Raw genomic sequence first — 18,372 nt, forward strand, 5'->3', positions numbered from 1 at the left:
ATTAATTAAAATTAAAACATTTTCTCCACAGGTTTATTATTTTTAAATAATTTAAAGAAAAGTAAGTTTATTTTTAGCCCCATTAGAAAATGTAATTAAGTTTTTCAATAATTTAAATTATTGTTTAAAATAGTTATTTTATATAATTTATAGTTTAAAAAAAAATGTGATTTAAAAAAAAATTATTTGAGGTTTTAGTGATGTTTTGGGGCTGATAGTATTTATAGTTTTGACAGCTCTTCCTGTCAATTTTATGAATGAAGCATTCCCTGCTACCATTGGCTCTTCATGGCCCACGTGCATTTAAGGGGAAGTTAGATAAGCACATGAGGGAGAAAGGATTAGAAGGATATGTTGATGGGGCGAGATGAGGGGTGGGAGGAGGCTCGTGTGGAGCAAACACCGGCACGGACCAGTTGGGCCGAGTGGCCTGTTTCTGTGTAATTCTGTAAAGGAATTGCTAAAAGCTTTTTTTTTTGGCGCAAAGGCACTTTTTAAAAGTTTTTAAATATTTAAAAATATTTCATTTACAAAGAAACTGTCTAGTGTACATCACACACAGGATCAGAAGAATAAAGGGGTAGCGTTTCCGCTGCGTAATTCACTCGAAATCGGCCAAACCAGCGTAAAAAGTCGCGGAATTTCAAGTGCAAGTTACGTCCAGCGCAGATCAAGTTTCCGCGATCTTTCACACCGGTTTAAAAAACCATTGCGCTGGAAGCTGGCCCCGCCCACAACACTGGCCATGCCCCCAGATCGAATTAAAAAGGGTGGCGAGTTTCCGCCGATTGTGCCCGTTCTTGATTACAGATTAAGCTTTTTTTTTCAGGCGCAAAGGCACCTTTTAAAAGTTTTTAAGTATATAAAAACATTTCATTTACAAAGAAGCTGTTTAGTGTACACCAATGAAACTAGTAAATGGTTCAGTACAGCTTTGTTAAGTCATTTTCGGTTCTTTGAAATCAGGTTACTGACAGGTGGTGGATGAGACACTCTGATTAAAAATGCTTATTATTTGTGATAAACCCATTTGCAGCTGTATTAATAAAACTGCACCAGGTGACCACTCTTAAATATATCAAGGAATATTTTTTAGTGCAAGGAAAAAAAAATAAACAATTACATTTTTATTACACTGCCCGATTGTGCTAGGTTCACGGAAGATTTATGATTGTGATTATGCAAATAACAATCACTTTGGAAAACCAGATCATAACCTCAGCCCCTATCATATATATATATATATTTTTTTATCCACACATTTCGTCTGTCTTCCATTCTGCCAGCGCAATTTACACTTCATCTAGAGCCATCCTTTGTTTCTTAACCTGTCCCATTACCATCTCCTTTTGCCTTGAATATCTCTTAATGTCTCTTAACCTCTTCCGCCTTCCATCCCATCACAGACCTTCCCTTTTGTTCTTTCATCCCCTCCTCCCTTTCCCAGCCCCTACACTTGCTTAAAAATCTGTTCCATTTCCGGCTTTTTTCCAGTTCTGACGAAAGGTCTTCGACCTGAAACATTAACTCTGTTTCTCTCTCCACAGATGCTGCCCGGCCTGCTGAGTTTCTCCAGCATTTTCTGTTTTTATTTCAGAGCAATTTGCGCCTGGATTGCCCCAAAGTGGAAACTCTACCCTAAGAGTTTGGAGGGGGGGGGGGGTGGGGGGAGGCAGAAATAGAATTGTAGGGCTTCATGAGGGTACTGAGGTAGGAAATGAGGCAACGGAGGGAATTAATGGCAGCGCTGAGGGGAAGGGTGGGTGGGGGAAACCAGGAGCCACTGTTGGTCAGTGAAGATGGGGTATAGAAAACGAACAGTAGATATCTCACAAAAACACGATTTTACTTACATATGGACGTCTTTTAACGCCTGTTTATTTCAAGGCCTCAACCTATCTCAGAAACCTAGGTTTCAACTGGATGTGTTTTACGCTGAAGAATATTTGGAGGGCATCAACCACGTTGGTGCATTCTGAGTTTGTGCAGTTTGCAAACTTCCCCAGTCCATGCAACCTGCGCATCGACAGCTGGTGAAGATCTGTGTGTCCCCCCTCAATCCCCCGAGGATTTGAGAGTTTCTTTGCCTATTCCCAAGAGACTCAAAAGAAGCTGGAGATTAAATTCTCAGTTTTATTCCAGCCAAGCGATTTAACAAATGATGATGTTCTCAGTTGCCAACTGCTCAAACAGACAGCATCTGGGTTTTTTTTGTTGATGGTTGGTTAAAAAAAAATTGTTTATGGAATGATTTTTTTAATAAAGTCACCTCATGTCTTGATTTTGGTATATATTCAGTTAAAAATCATTTCTCTCCTGAACCATTTTTGAGGCTTCCGCTTATGGTTTTCTTTTTATCTGAAAACTTGCAAATTGCAAAATGGAGGAATTTTTGAACGATTTATGAGGCACCTTTTGTTATGGAGATTTATGTATATTAAAGACAGTATAAGGCTGGAAACACATTAAGACTTGCATTTTATATAGCGCCTTTCACGACCACCAGTTGTTCCAAAGTGCTTTCCAGCCAATGAAGTACGTTTTGAAGTGTAGTCACTGTTGTAATGTAGGAAACACGGCAGCCAATTTGCACACAGCAAGCTCCCACAAACAGTAATGTGATAATGACCAGATAAGCTGTTTTTGTTATGTTGAGGGATAAATATTGGCCAGGACACCAGGGATAACTCCCCTGTTCTTCTTCAAAATAGTGCCATAGGATCTTTTACATCCACCTGAGGGGGCAGACGGGGCCTTAGTTTAACGTCTCATCCAAAAGACTGCACCTCCTACCGTGTAGCACTCCCTCAGCACTGCACTGGGAGTGTCATCTTGACACTAATAGTACACTAAAAGGTCAATTTTGTGCTTCTGAGAGAGTATGCATCTGCAGCCTGTGATTTTTCCATCCATTAATTTCGATAGCAAAAAAACTCAAATGCTTTAAAACTGGAATTCAAAGAGAGGCGACATAATGATGGGGAAAATGTGGGGGTGGTAACTTAGGCTGCAAAAGGGGCTGTGAATGAGTCAGGCGATGGGCGGGAGCATGTGGTTGAGTGGCACTTTTATATTCTGAAAGAGGTCGAGTGTTCAGGTTCAATTTTCCTGCGGCCCACCCAGCCACCCACAATGATGTGCACCCTACACTCCTCCAATAATGCCATCAACCCCTCCCCCAACTATGGCAAGCTTCATCCCGTGCTCTAAAAACCTCCCAATTCTAATGGACACCACGATCTTCCTTCTCGGACTCCCTACCCCACACCGCTACATCCCAGAATTCCTATACCCGCTAGATTGCATTACTAATACTCAGTAATCCTAGGATCATCCCCAATGTTCTCAAAACAATGAGAACTCCATCCCCAATGCTCCCAGATCTTAGCACGCCTGTCTCAGTGATTCCAAATACAGGAAACTCTCGTTTAAACGGCACCTAAATATCTGGAATTCTCTATTAACCGGCAAAATTCTCACTCCGAAAACAACACCTCAATAACCAGCAATGTTGCCGAGTCCAAGTCTCCCGCGGTGGCCGAGTTAGTCAGTGGGGGTAGTTCTCCAAACTGCCACTACTCGGCTTCTTGGCGCTGTCGGAAGTCGGAACACCTCAATAACAGGAGTCTGACTCTCCCGCGCTGCTGGTAGTCTCTTCTGCTCTGCCATTTTACAGGGGTACTGTGTGTCTCCCACGCTGCTGGTAGTCATTGCATTGCATTACCCTCAACTGGCAGTACTGTACTTAATCAAGCATCTTCCACCATCCATTTAACACAACATTCTGTAGGTGAGTACCCAATTACTGTATACTGCACATTTCTTGATTTTTTTACATTTTTCTGTTAAAAATAGCCTCGGTAGATAACCCTCTTCGTCATCCGGAATTTTTGATCAACCGGCAACACGCCGGTCCCGTCGGTGCAGGATACCAAAGAGTTTCCTGTATTGCTACTTAACTCTGAATGTTCACCTGAACCCTTCAGGCCTTGGTATAACATTTCACGTAGGGGACAGCACCTCCAACAATGTACGAGAAAGACTTGCATTTATATAGCACCTTTCACGACCTCAGAATGACCCAAAGCACTTTAGAACCAATGAAGTATTTTTGAAATGTGTAATGTAGGAAACGCGGCAGCCAATTTACACACAGCAAGCTCCCACAAACAGCAATGAGATAAATGACCAGATAATCTGTTTCAGCGATGTTGGTTGAGAGCTGATTGTTGACTGGGGAGAATGACCTTGCTCTTCTTCAAAATAGTGCCGTGGGATCTTTTATGTTCACCTCAGAGGGCAGTCGAGGCCTCGCTTTAACGTCTCATCCTAAAGACAGCACTTCCGACAGTGCTGCACTCGCTCAGTACTCCACTAAAGTGTCAGATTATGTGCTCAAGTCCTGGAGTGGAGTGGGACGTAAACCCATGACCTGCTGACCCGGAGGCGAGAACTGAGCCCAGTTGAGATACTTTTCAGTAAGCAAATTAAGTGTACCTGAATATTAACTTCACCCCTCCTTCCACCCAACCCCGCTAATGGTTCTCTTTGCTAGTGGTACTATTTCTATTTTGCAAGTCAGAACCTAGATGTGTTGGCAAGGCTACTTAAACCATGGCGGGGAGCGGGGATGGAATTCACAGCAGAGTCCAATCCTATCACCACATGCCTACTGGGGCCACTAGGCAGGAATCAGAAGCAGGATTCATGTCCGATTTCACCGCCCCCCCTCTCTCTAGCCCAGGAGCGCTGGGATCAATTATAGCAGGGCCCTAGCTGTGACCAGCTAATTCAATATGACCCAGAGACTGAATGAGATCTGTGTGGCTCGCTACCAACCCAGCCAAAGCATTCATTTACCAGGCCTCCAGGAGCACGGAATATGAACTCTTTTGCAACAAACTCTATTTTTAATGTTGCGTGGGAATAAAATATACCAGAATGAGAATCCCATCTCCCATTACTGGGAACAGGGAGTGGAAAATTGTAAACGATGAGAGTTTGTTGGAACTTATGTCTTGTTCTGAGGTCTCTCGGATCCATGAGGGATGGTCAAACCAGCTCATCATCAAAAGATCCTACAATCACCTCATTACAGAATCTAGCTGGTTTTTAAATGCCTCCTCTACCTTACCCAGAACTACATTTCACTCTTGGATCACTGTGTGTGTGTGTGAAGATCTTCCCGACACCAGTCCTAAAGTTACCGTTTGCTGGTTTGACCCCATGTGCTAGTGTTATGGCTTAAAGTCCTCCAGATTTCCCTTTTCTGTAGCGTTTAGAACATAAGAAATAGGAACAGGAGTCGGCCATACGGCCCCTCGAGCCTGCTCTGTAATTCAATAAGATCATGGCGGAACTTCCACTTTCCCGCCCTATCCCCGTTTCCCTTCGGGCCCAAGAATCGGTCTCATAGAAACATAGAAGATAGGAGCAGGAGTAGGCCATTCGGCCCCTTGAGCCTGCGCCGCCATTCAATCAGATCATTGCTGATCATCCCAATTCAGTACCCTGTCCCTGCCTTCTCCCCATATCCCTTGAGCCTTAAGAAATATATCCAACTCTTTCTTGAATATATTTAATGAACTGGCCTCCACCGCCCTCTGTGGCAGAGAATTCCACAGGTTCACCACTCCCTGGGTGAAGAAATTCCTCCTCATTTCAGTCCTAAATGGCTTACCCCTTATCCTTAGACTATGACCCCTGGTTCTGGACTCCCCGGCCATCGGAAACATCCTTCCTGCATCTAGTCTGTCCAGGCCTGACAGAATTTTATAGGTTTCGATGAGATCCCCTCTCATTCTTCTAAACTCCAGTGAGTATAAGCCCAATCAACACAATCTCTCCTCATACATCTTAGGTATCAGCCTAGTGAATCTTCGCTGCACTCCCTCCATGGCAAGAACGTCCTTCCTCAGGTAAGGCGACCAAAACTACACACAATACTCAAGGTGCGGTCTCACCAAGGCCCTGTACAACTGCAGCAAGACATCCTTGTTCCTGTACTCGAACCCTCTTGCTACGAAGGCCAACATACCATTTGCCTTCTTAACCGCCTGCTGCACCTGCATGCTTACCTTCAGCGACTGGTGCACAACAACACGCAGGTCTCTTTGTACTTCCCCTTCTCCCAATCTATTGCCATTCAAATAATAGTCTGCCTTCCTGTTTTTGCCACCAAAGTGGATAACCTCACATTTATCCACATTATAGTGGATTTGCCATGTTCTGCCCAATCACCCAACCTGTCCAAATCGTTCTGGAGTTTCACAACATCCTCCTCACAGCATACCCTCCCACCCAGCTTTGTGTCGTCTGCAAATTTGGAGATATTACATCCAATTCCCTCGTCCAGATCATTAATATATATTGTGAACAGCTGGGGTCCTAGGACTGATCCTTGCGGTACCCCACTAGTCACTGCCTGCCACTCGGAAAACGACCCGTTTATTCCAACTCTTTGCTTTCTATCCGCCAACCAGTTCTCTATCCAAGTCAATACCTTACCCCCAATCCCATGTGCCTTAATTTTGCATGCTAATCTCTTATGCGGGACCTTATCAAAAGCCTTCTGAAAGTCCAAATATACCACATCCACTGGTTCTCCCTTATCTATTTTACCAGTTACATCCTCAAAAAATTCCAGTAGGTTAGTCAAGCACGATTTACCTTTTGTAAATCCATGTTGACTTTGTCCGATCCCGTCACTGCTTTCCAAGTGCTCTGCTATTACATCTTTTATAATGGACTCCAGCATTTTCCCCACTACCGATGTCAGGCTTACCGATCTATAATTCCCCGCTTTTTCTCTACCACCTTTTTTGAATAGTGGGGTAACATTAGCTACCCTCCAATCCATGGGTACTGTTCCAGAGTCTATCGAGTTCGGGAAGATGACCAGCAATGCATCTACTATTTCTAGGGCCACTTCCTTAAGTACCCTAGGATGTAGATTATCAGGCCCTGGGGATTTATCGGCCTTCAGTCCCATCAATTTTCCTAACACCATTTCCCTACAAATACTGATTTCTTTCAGTTCCACCCTTTCATCAGACCCTATGCTCCCCGGCATTTCTGGGAGGTTATTTGTGTCCTTCTTTGTGAAGACAGAACCAAAATATGTATTTAGTTGGTCTGCCATTTCTTTGTTCCCCATTATAAATTCCCCTGATTCTGACTGCAAGGGGCCTACGCTTGACTTCACCAATCTTTTTCTCTTCACATATCTATAAAAGCTTTTACAGTCAGTTTTTATGTTCCCTGTAAGCTTACTCTCATTCTATTTTCCCCTTCTTAATTAATCCCTTTGTCCTCCTTTGTTGAATCCTAAACTGCTCCCAATCCTCAGGATTATTGCTTTTTCTGGCCAATTTAATTTATATATCCTCTCCTTGGATCTTATGCTATCCCTAATTTCCCTTGTTAGCCACGGTTGAGTCACCTTTTTTGTTTTATTTTTATGCCAAACTGGGATGAACAAATTCTGTGGTTCATCCATGCGGTCTTTGAATGTTTGCCATTGCCTATCCACCGTCAACCCTTTGAGTGACATTTCCCAATCAATCCTACCCAACTCGCGCCTCAGGCCATCGTAGTTTCCTTTATTTAAATTTAGGACCCTAGTCTCTGAGTCAACTACTTCATTCTCCATCTTAATGAAGAATTCGATCATATTATGATCGCTCCGATCCAAGGGGTCTCGTACAACAAGATTGCTTATGAATCCTTTCTCGTTACATAATACCCAGTCTTGAATATACTCCATGTAATTGGTAAAAAGATTAGACAGGAGTTGAGGAGAATTTTTTTCACCCAGAGGGTGGTGGGGGTCTGGAACTCACCGCCTGAAAGGGTGGTCGAGGCAGAGACCCTCATCACATTTAAAAAGTACTTGGATATGCACTTGAAGTGCCGTAACCTACAGGGCTACGGACCAAGAGTTGGACAGTGGGATTAGGCTGGAGAGATCTCTTTTAGCCAGCACAGACACGATGAGTTGAATGGCCTCCTTCTGTGCTGTAAACTTCTATGATTCAACAACTGAGCCTCCACAGCCCTTTGGGGTAGAGAATTCCAAAGATTCACAACCCTCTGAGTGAAGAAATGTCTCATCTCAGTCCTAAATGGCCGACCCCTTATCCTGAGGCTATGCCCCCTAGTTCTAGACTCTCCAGCCAGGGGAAACTGCCTCAGCATCTACCCATCTCATTCGGAGCAGGCTCAAGGGGCCGTATGGCCTACTCCTGCTCCTATTTCTTATGTTCTTATATGCTCCTCCTTTCAAGCTTGCAAAGCCTCAGGTTCTTCTGTCTTTCCTCCTCTTAATCCCGTTCTCTGATGCTAGATAGGGATCAGCCTGCGACCCCCTCTCTACAGCACCACCAGGTTCCGAATATCTCCAACACAATATTCGAGGTGCGGTCTGATCTTATCAGCGCAGGGTGCAGGTTTAGAAGGACACCCTCTGAGCTGCTTTTAGGATTCCAAAGATAATGCAGACCATGACCAGCTATTTCACCGTGTCCAGAACAGCAGAACCAGAGGACAAGGCCTGTGCTTGAAGGGGGATAAATTCAAAACTAATCTACGGAAACAATATTTTAGCGAGCGAGTGGTCAATCCATGGAACAGGCTCCCTGGGGAGACAGTGGGAGCAATTTCGTATTGATTCATTCAAATGCAAATTAGATAGATTTCTTCCAGAAAACGACATTTTGAGATACACTATGCCACGGAAGTAATTTGAGACATGACGTGTGGTGAGTGTAGTGTGCTTAGGAGGAACAGAACTGGATTAAGAGGAGGAAAGACAGAAGAACCTGAGGCTTTGCAAGCTTGAAAGGAGCATGAGATGGGTAGATGCTGAGAGGCTGTTTCCTCTGGCTGGAGCGTCTTGGGAGGAACTTTGGACCTGTGGTTCCCAATACTTTCTCCACCAGTGGGGGTTTTCCTCGCCTCATGTCTGGGTCTGTTGTAGACTAATTGATAGATATTGATTGCTGTGATTAGTCAACAACTCCATTATTGTTACACCATGCGACTACCAGGATGGTAAGACACCGAACGAGATGGACCTCAGTCTTTTTCCCTCCAGCTGTTCCTATGCGGTGACCGGACCGATTTGGTTAAGAGTACAACACTCAAGATCTTACAATGCACTCAGCGGCAATCAGAACTGTGATCTCCAACACTGAATGCAAGCAGAAAGGGGAACAGACAGCAGCAGGCTTTAGAAAGGGGAATTAACATATGTGATCTTTCACAAGAGGAATCACGCCAGCTGATCAACTGGGATAATCCTCAAAATAAGTATCTTAAATCTCCGAACATTTGATTTTCAAATATAAACCAAAGCACCCCTTCCATGGCATACAAGTTATTGTTGGGTTTGGGACACGGACGTGCATTCTGCAAATCAAGCTTTTCTCAACGCATTGCAGGCTTTAGCTAGCCTGAGATTGGGTTCTTTGTGAGGGGACGGTACAAGCATCGAATGGGAATTTATCCCATTGAATCTAAAGGAAGGCTACTTGATCTGCTTCAGCTGCCTCCTCCTGAACACACAACACAGAATCAGGAAGCTCCAATCCGTCAGTAAGATGCATGCAGAAAGGATTTGCACTCTCCAGATTCTCAGAGACATAGGGCTGGACTTTCATTGAGGAGGCGAGTAGGAGGCGGGACTACAACTTTCAGGGTTTTAGTCCCGCCTCCATTGAGTTCTAGCCAACCCACGTGATTTTGGCTCAATTGACCTTGGTGGGCCCGCCCAGCGGGCTCAGCAGGCCAATTAAGGGCCACCCGGCAACAGGTGACGTCACAGATTGATATTTTATCTGTCAAGACCTTTTGACAGATGAAATATCAGTGTTTCACAGCTGTTTGAAGCTGTCAAACACTGACAATCTGTACACTGTTAATTCCTTCCTCTCAGGCTGATTTAGAGATCTCTCCGGAACAGAAAGCTGAATGCTGCAACTTTTGACAGCTCGCGGCCATTCTGCTTTCTGTGCCGGTGAGATGAGGGACTCCCGAGACCTGAAGGAAGGAAGGCTGTAAAGGTAAGTAAAACTTCTTTAAACACGTTACACACACCAAATACACTTACCTCTGCACTCATGCACCCATCACTCACCTGAACACCGAACATCTCGACCCCTCCAAGCCCTTCAGCCTGACTCGCTAACTTGGTGTGGTTTGGAGCCGTCAGGAATCCCACACTTCAAGAATGAAAATAGGGATTAGGCTAAAAACTGCCTGTTAACAGGCAGTTGATTGGCACTAATCCCCTTCCCGCCTCGGGGAGGCGGGTCCCAGTGTGGGTCGGGTACCCACCTCCTTTGGCATGGAGGCGGGTTGGGGCCAGGATGGGTTCGTGCCCCCCCGATTTCGGGATTTTAACCCCCCACCTGCTTCCAATCCCGCCTCCACGGCCCAATGAACATCCTGCCCATAGAGAGGGGAGACGGCCTATTGCCGAGCCGTAAGTCGAACGATGATTTTCTATCAAGAGAGAAGGTACACAAACTGTTCAATCCTTTGTGGGTGGGAGATGACGAGTCACACAGACTGCAAAGCATCTTTAAAAAAAAACATGATAACGTGAAGCGAGGTTATGAGGTCACAGTAAAAGTAAAAGACTTGCGTTTTATTACAGCAACTTTCACGACCTCAGGACATCCCAAAGCGATTAAACAGCCCATGATGTACTTTTCATGTGGTCACTGTTGTAATGCAGGAAACACAGCAGCCAATTTGCACACAGCAAGATCCCACAAAAAAGCAACGTGGCAATGACCAGATGATCTGTTTTAGTGCTGTTGGTTGAGGGATAAATATTGGCCCCAGGACACCGGGGAGAACCCCCCTGCTCTTCTTCGAATAGAGCCATTAGCTCTTTTGCATCCATTGGGAAGGCAGATGAGGCCTCGGTTTAACATCTCATCTGGAAAGATGGCACCTCCGACAGTGTAACACTCCTTCGGTACTACACTGGGAATGTCGGCCTGGATTACGGGCTCAAATCTCTGGAGGGGAACATCAACCCACGACCCACTAACTCAGCGGCGAGAGTGCTTCCCACTGAGCCACGGCGGACACCTCTCCCAACAGTTTCTACGAAGCTACGGAGCATATTCAAATAATTGCCCCCCCGTGCGAAATGGCAATTTCGGAGGAGAATTACACGTTTCACAAACTTGCTCCATCCTCCATTGTGTCCTATTTAATGATCGACATTTCCACCCAAAACCGTTTCAGGAGCAGCCTGGCACACCGATCAATCCCCGCTCCTACATAAAAACAATGGCCCAGAAATTCGGGTCTCCACGGGTGAGTACGCAGGGGGTACTCACCCGTAGGCACAATGGAAGTGCCGGTTTCATGCAAGCACTGCGCATGCGCGGGAAACCGGAACTTCCGTTCCCCTGAAAGAAGGGGTTCACAGGTGGAACGCGTGCGCAGGAGAGGCAGCGCGTGCGCATCGAACTTACGTTTTATTTGCAGGTTTTCCCGGGAAGGTAAGTCTCCAGAAGTTAGACATTTAAAAAGCAGTCGCAAGGCCTGCTTTTTACAAGGTAAGTGGTGAATTAATTCAAATTAAAACATTTTTTCCACAGGTTTATTATTTTTAAATACTTTAAAGAAAGGTAAGTTTATTTTTAGCCCCGTTAGAAAATAAAATTAATTTTTTCAAAAATTTAAATTATTGTTTAAAATAGTTATTTCATGTAATTTATAGTTTATTTTAAAAATGTGATTAAAAAAAAAAATTATTTGAGGTTTTAGTGATGTTTTGGGCTTATAGTATTTATAAGTTTGACAGCTCTTCCTGTCAATTTTATGAATGGGCATTCCCTGCTACCATTGGCTCTCCATGGCCCACGTGATCCCAGGGGACGCATCGAACTAACTGCGCCCCTGGGATACGCAAGCACTGCGCGCCGGCAGTTGGAGCAGGCCCAGGATCGGAAACCCACGCGGGCCCACAGCTCAACGGCCGGCGCGCTCGGTAAGTGCAGGTCGGGGGCTTGCACCCGCGGGAAGCCCCCGACCCGAATTCCTGGGCCAATGTTTTCTGCACATTAGTTCAATGTGCCAAAAAAAACATGTTGGGGAGAGGGGTTGGAAATTAAAATAAATATCTGAGCAAGTTCCAAATGGATCTCGAGCCCCTTCAGCAGCCTTTATTTATGGCCATGTTTCGGACCTGCTCCCTATTTCTACATATATTCGCTCCTCGGATATTTGAGAGTTTTGTTGCGCCCTTGCCCGCGCACACACAAAATTAAATTCCTGAAAAACACAGTACAAGCCAGCAAGTTTCAGCCACAGACTAAGGCCAGTTTCAGGACAGCGCCCTGGCCCGTGTCACTTTGCCCCACTTAAATCCCCTCTCGGCACGGTCCTCGGTCCCATGCTGACCAGAAGCCGAGCCGCGCAAATTTGATTCATAAACGCGCCGTCAAGAACACAGACCAATTCTGCTTCTAAGTGCAGCTGAAAGCGAGCTAGCCGTGCGCTTACTGATGGCTGCACTTCTCTCAAGACAAAGCACCTTGGAGATCGTTGCTTAAAAAGCCAGCTCCTCTCCTCAGCTATGTGGTAAAAGCAAACTGCAGCTTCACTTCTTACAGTCCATCTGCACTTTACTTTCGTACCGAGCTCAGCTCTGCAAACACTAACCTGTTACTTAATCATTCATTCGTCAACAATTGGAGGCTACTCTGCACAAAACACTACAATTCCTTTAAATTTATATTTGTGTGTCAATTTTCACCCTACTCTTGAAATTGTCCAAGTCTTGGTACGTGTTCTACAGGGACCATCCCAATATCTGGATACGGTTTCCACAGGGACCGTCTCAATGCCTGGGTACAGGGTCCACAGGGACCGCCTCAATGCCTGGGTACAGGGTCCACAGGGACGGTCTCAATGCCTGGGTACAGGGTCCACAGGGACGGTCTCAATGCCTGGGTACAGGGTCCACAGGGACGGTCTCAATGTCTGGGTACAGAATCCACAGGGACCGTCTCAATGCCTGGGTACAGAGTCCACAGGGACCGTCTCAATGTCTGGGTACAGAGTCCACAGGGACTGTCTCAATGCCTGGGTACAGGTTCCACAGGAGACAATCTGCATTGGGTACGGGCTCCACAGGAAAGTCTCAATGCCTGGGTACAGGGTCCACAGGGACAGTCTCAATGCCTGGGTACAGGGTCCACAGGGACCGTCTCAATGTCTGGGTACAGAGTCCACAGGGACCGTCTCAATGTCTGGGTACAGGGTCCACAGGGACCGTCTCAATGTCTGGGTACAGAGTCCACAGGGACTGTCTCAATGCCTGGGTACAGGTTCCACAGGAGACAATCTGCATTGGGTACGGGCTCCACAGGAAAGTCTCTATGTCGGGGTACGGGTTCCACAGGCGCTGGCTGTTGGGGTACGAGTCCCATTTGCTCTGACTCCAGGTTGGGGTGCGGGTCCCATTTGCTCTGACTCCAGGTTGGGGTGCGGGTCCCATTGACACTGACTCCAGGTTGGGGTGCGGGTCCCATTGACAACGACTCCAGGTTGGGGTGCGGGTCCCATTGACACCGGCTCCAGGTTGGGGTACGGGTCCCATTGACACTGACTCCAGGTTGGGGTACGGGTCCCATTGACACCGGCTCCAGGTTGGGGTACGGGTCCCATTGACAACGACTCCAGGTTGGGGTACGGGTCCCATTGACACCGACTCCAGGTTGGGGTGCGGGTCACATTGACACCGGCTCCAGGTTGGGGTAGGGGTCACATTGACACTGACTCCAGGTTGGGGTACGGGTCCCATTGACAACGACTCCAGGTTGGGGTACGGGTCACATTGACACTGACTCCAGGTTGGGGTACGGGTCCCATTGACAACGACTCAAGGTTGGGGTACGGGTCACATTGACACTGACTCCAGGTTGGGGTGCGGGTCACATTGACACTGACTCCAGGTTGGGGTACGGGTCACATTGACTCTGACTCCAGGTTGGGGTACGGGTCCCATTGACTCTGACTCCAGGTTGGGGTACGGGTCCCATTGACACCGGCTCCAGGTTGGGGTACGGGTCACATTGACACCGACTCCAGGTTGGGGTGCGGGTCACATTGACACTGACTCCAGGTTGGGGTACGGGTCCCATTGACACCGGCTCCAGGTTGGGGTACGGGTCACATTGACACTGACTCCAGGTTGGGGTACGGGTCCCATTGACACCGGCTCCAGGTTGGGGTACGGGTCCCATTGACACCGGCTCCAGGTTGGGGTAGGGGTCCCATTGACACTGACTCCAGGTTGGGGTGCGGGTCACATTGACACCGGCTCCAGGTTGGGGTGCGGGTCACATTGACACTGACTCCAGGTTGGGGTAGGGGTCCCATTGACACTGACTCCAGGTTGGGGTGCGGGTCACATTGACACTGACTCCAGGTTGGGGTAGGGGTCCCATTGACACTGACTCCAGGTTGGGGTGCGGGTCCCATTGACACCGGCTCCAGGTTGGGGTACGGGTCCCATTGACAACGACTCCAGGTTGGGGTACGGGTCCCATTGACACCGGCTCCAGGTTGGGGTGCGGGTCCCATTGACACCGGCTCCAGGTTGGGGTACGGGTCCCATTGACAACGACTCCAGGTTGGGGTACGGGTCCCATTGACAACGACTCCAGGTTGGGGTACGGGTCACATTGACACCGGCTCCAGGTTGGGGTAGGGGTCACATTGACACCGGCTCCAGGTTGGGGTAGGGGTCCCATTGACAACGACTCCAGGTTGGGGTACGGGTCACATTGACACCGGCTCCAGGTTGGGGTACGGGTCACATTGACACTACTTTGCCAAAGTGACCACTCTTCACCTGTCAACTTCGACACCGAGTGGGGGCTGTTCAAGCACAGAGGGTATCACAGGTGAGCTTGATCCTGTCCCCACCACAGGTGATTTTCCAGCAGGGGTCAGTGATCATGAACAGAAGCATGGGGCACGGAAACCAGGTTTAGCCGCCCCCTTTCACCCCTGCTGAGATCAGTTGCTCGGTGCAGACTGGGGAGTTTGAACAGCCCAGGGTCTTTTTACCAGGAAGGACTCTTTACTCGTTGATCCAACGAGTGAGCCGCTCACCATCGAAACTATTTATTAATGCGGTTTCTCCGAATATATTACTTTTTGTCATAGAAACATAGAAAATAGAAGCAGGACTAGGCCATTCGGCCCCTCGAGCCTGCTCCACCATTCAATGCGATCATGGCTGATCATCCAAATTCAGTACCCTGTCCCTGCTTTCTCCCCATATCCCTTGATCCCTTTAGCCTTAAGAAATATATCCAACTCCTTCTTGAATATATTTAATGAATTGGCCTCAACTGACTTCTGTGGTAGAGAATTCCACAGGTTCACCATTCTCTGGGTGAAGAAATTCCTCATCTCTGTCTTAAATGGCTTACCCCTTATCCTTAGACTGTGACCCCTGGTCACAAGTCATACTCTCAATGGAGATGTTTACAGGTATGCTTGAGTACATATTTATGGAAAATCTGTGGTGCCCAGGCCCCCCAATTTATTAAGGATGACGGGAGTAATAATTTGAAGCCATGGCCCTGCCATCTTGGTAAAGGAAAACTTTTCCAGCTGAGACTACAGTCTGTCATTCTTGGCAACAAAACGCTCCTGAACTCTGCCCACTGCCTGCTCAGAATCGCTCACCAGCATCTCAGGTGGAGTTATTGCCCTTCAGAGGCTGTTGGAAGACAAACGAGTCCCTGAACAGCATGGTTTTATTCGCCAGACGCTGCCGGGTACCATCTGCACATTCTTGAAAGAGCAGCGGTGAAGGGCTTTCAATGCAGCACCATGTCCCGTTCTTCCCCCGCCCCACCCCACCCTTCTAGAATCTCTACCACATTTACTTTCAATTAATTATTTTTTGTGCTCCTCAAAGCGAGGGATGTTACTGCGAGGAATGAAACACTTCCTTGGCAACCGGCGTCAGCAGCAAGCACTCTCAGGTCAGGTACACTGTGGCCTAGATACAGAATAAAGCCCCCTAAAACAATCCTAGTTAGGTACAGCATGGTTTAGTTTAAGTTCCCTCAATTCTGTCTCATCAAGCACTTTCAGCACGGTGTTAGATACAGAGTAAAGCTCCCTCTACACTGTCCCATCAAACACTCCCAGGGCAGGTACAGCACGGGTTAGATACAGAGTAAAGCTCCCTCTACACTGTCCCATCAGACACTCCCAGGGCAGGAACAGCATGGGTTAGATACAGAGTAAAGCTCCCTCTACACTGTCCCATCAAACACTCCCAGGGCAGGTACAGCACGGGTTAGATACAGAGTAAAGCTCCCTCTACACTGTCCCATCAAGCACTCCCAGGGCAGGTACAGCACGGGGTTAGATACAGAGTAAAGCTCCCTCTACACTGTCCCATCAAACACTCCCAGGGCAGGTACAGCACGGGTTAGATACAGAGTAAAGCTCCCTCTACACTGTCCCATCAAACACTCCCAGGGCAGGTACAGCATGGGTTAGATACAGAGTAAAGCTCCCTCTACATTGTCCCATCAAACACTCCCAGGGCAGGTACAGCACGGTTTAGATACAGAGTAAAGCTCCCTCTACACTGTCCCATCAAACACTCCCAGGGCAGGTACAGCACAGGTTAGATACAGAGTAAAGCTCCCTCTACACTGTCCCATTAAACATTCCCAGGGTAGGTACAGCACAGGTTAGATACAGAGTAAAGCTCCCTCTACACTGTCCCATTAAACATTCCCAGGGTAGGTACAGCACAGGTTAGATACAGAGTAAAGCTCCCTCTACACTGTCCCATTAAACATTCCCAGGGTAGGTACAGCACAGGTTAGATACAGAGTAAAGCCCCCTCTACACTGTCCCATCAGACACTCCCAGGGCAGGTACAGCACGGGTTAGATACAGAGTAAAGCTCCCTCTACACTGTCCCATCAAACACTCCCAGGACAGGTACAGCACGGGGTTAGATACAGAGTAAAGCTCCCTCTACACTGTCCCATCAAACACTCCCAGGGCAGGTACAGCATGGGTTAGATACAGAGTAAAGCTCCCTCTACACTGTCCCATCAAACACTCCCAGGACAGGTACAGCACGGGGTTAGATACAGAGTAAAGCTCCCTCTACACTGTCCCCATCAAACACTCCCAGGGCAGGTACAGCACGGGGTTAGATACAGGGTAAAGCTCCCTCTACACTGTCCCCATCAAACACTCCCAGGACAGGTACAGCACGGGTTAGATACAGGGTAAAGCTCCCTCTACACTGTCCCCATCAAACACTCCCAGGACAGGTACAGCACGGGTTAGATACAGAGTAAAGCTCCCTCTACACTGTCCCATCAGACACTCCCAGGACAGGTACAGCACGGGGTTAGATACAGAGTAAAGCTCCCTCTACACTGTCCCATCAAACACTCCCAGGGCAGGTACAGCATGGGTTAGATACAGAGTAAAGCTCCCTCTACACTGCCCCAACATGTTCCAGCCCCCAATGTTACAAGTTTTTCCATTTCCCACACCAGCCCGGTTGTGACTTCTCCGAGCAAGATTACAAATTTGGTGCTGGATGAGAGAGTGTTGTGTTGTGTGTTCATGCCTAACAGGAGCCTGGCCAAACCAATTCCACATACAACCTCAAGAGTCAGCAGAGAGCCGAGACTTCGATTCCATGAATCTGAGTTGCGATTTAAACACAGGTCCCATGGGTGAAAGATGGGCGTCAGTTACTGAATTTTTTTTCCAGAGTGCAGAAATTGGCATGAGCCACCAAAAGTTAAGAGGCCATTCCCAACCGATCAGAGCCTTTCACTCTTCTTATAAACTCTTTTACTTCTTGCATTTAAAATTAAACAGAAACTAAACGAGCTTCAGGTCTCGCCGACCTGACCGGCCACTTATGCCACCGATGGCGCTGCGGTTCATGAAATGTCCATGTGTGTCTGCGCAATCTGGTTAATCCTCTCCCTCAGAAGATTCTACCTCTGCTTCTTCGAGCCACTTGATGAACTTCTGGAGCTGGAGGACAAAGGAGCCAGTTAGGAAAAGTTGTGACCATGCAAAGCCCACAGAGCATCAATCCCAGCCTGTTTACAAGATGCTGGCTGTGCATAATATGGACAAGCCCTTCTTCCAATGCAATTAAATCACCCGCATCAAGTCCCAGAGTGAACAGATCTGCTTTGAATAGTATCAGTCTGCAGTTACTGTTCGAGATCAGATTACTTATTATCTGTCCAATGCCACAAAGAATGAGTAGAACTAATGGCCACCTCGACGGCTGCTTTCAAACTCAGTTATCTCAACAGAACAAAGGTC

General features: G+C 47.3%; 1 protein-coding gene across 2 annotated transcripts in view; it reads right to left on the reverse strand.

The window, feature by feature from the left end:
• Positions 1–17,866: 17,866 nt before the first annotated feature.
• Positions 17,867–18,372, reverse strand: part of eif2b5 (eukaryotic translation initiation factor 2B, subunit 5 epsilon) — a 70,787-nt gene continuing 70,281 nt past the window's right edge. For both annotated transcript variants that reach the window (XM_085989690.1, XM_085989691.1), the window contains exon 16: positions 17,867–18,072. In XM_085989690.1, coding sequence (XP_085845816.1) covers positions 18,010–18,072 — 63 coding nt within the window. In that variant the 3' untranslated portion in view covers positions 17,867–18,009. The remainder of the gene's footprint in view (positions 18,073–18,372) is intronic.

This window comes from Somniosus microcephalus, chromosome 6 (assembly GCF_052327205.1).
Source record: "Somniosus microcephalus isolate GS21.2 chromosome 6, FLI_Smic_1.0, whole genome shotgun sequence".
NCBI classification, from domain to species: Eukaryota; Metazoa; Chordata; class Chondrichthyes; order Squaliformes; family Somniosidae; genus Somniosus; species Somniosus microcephalus.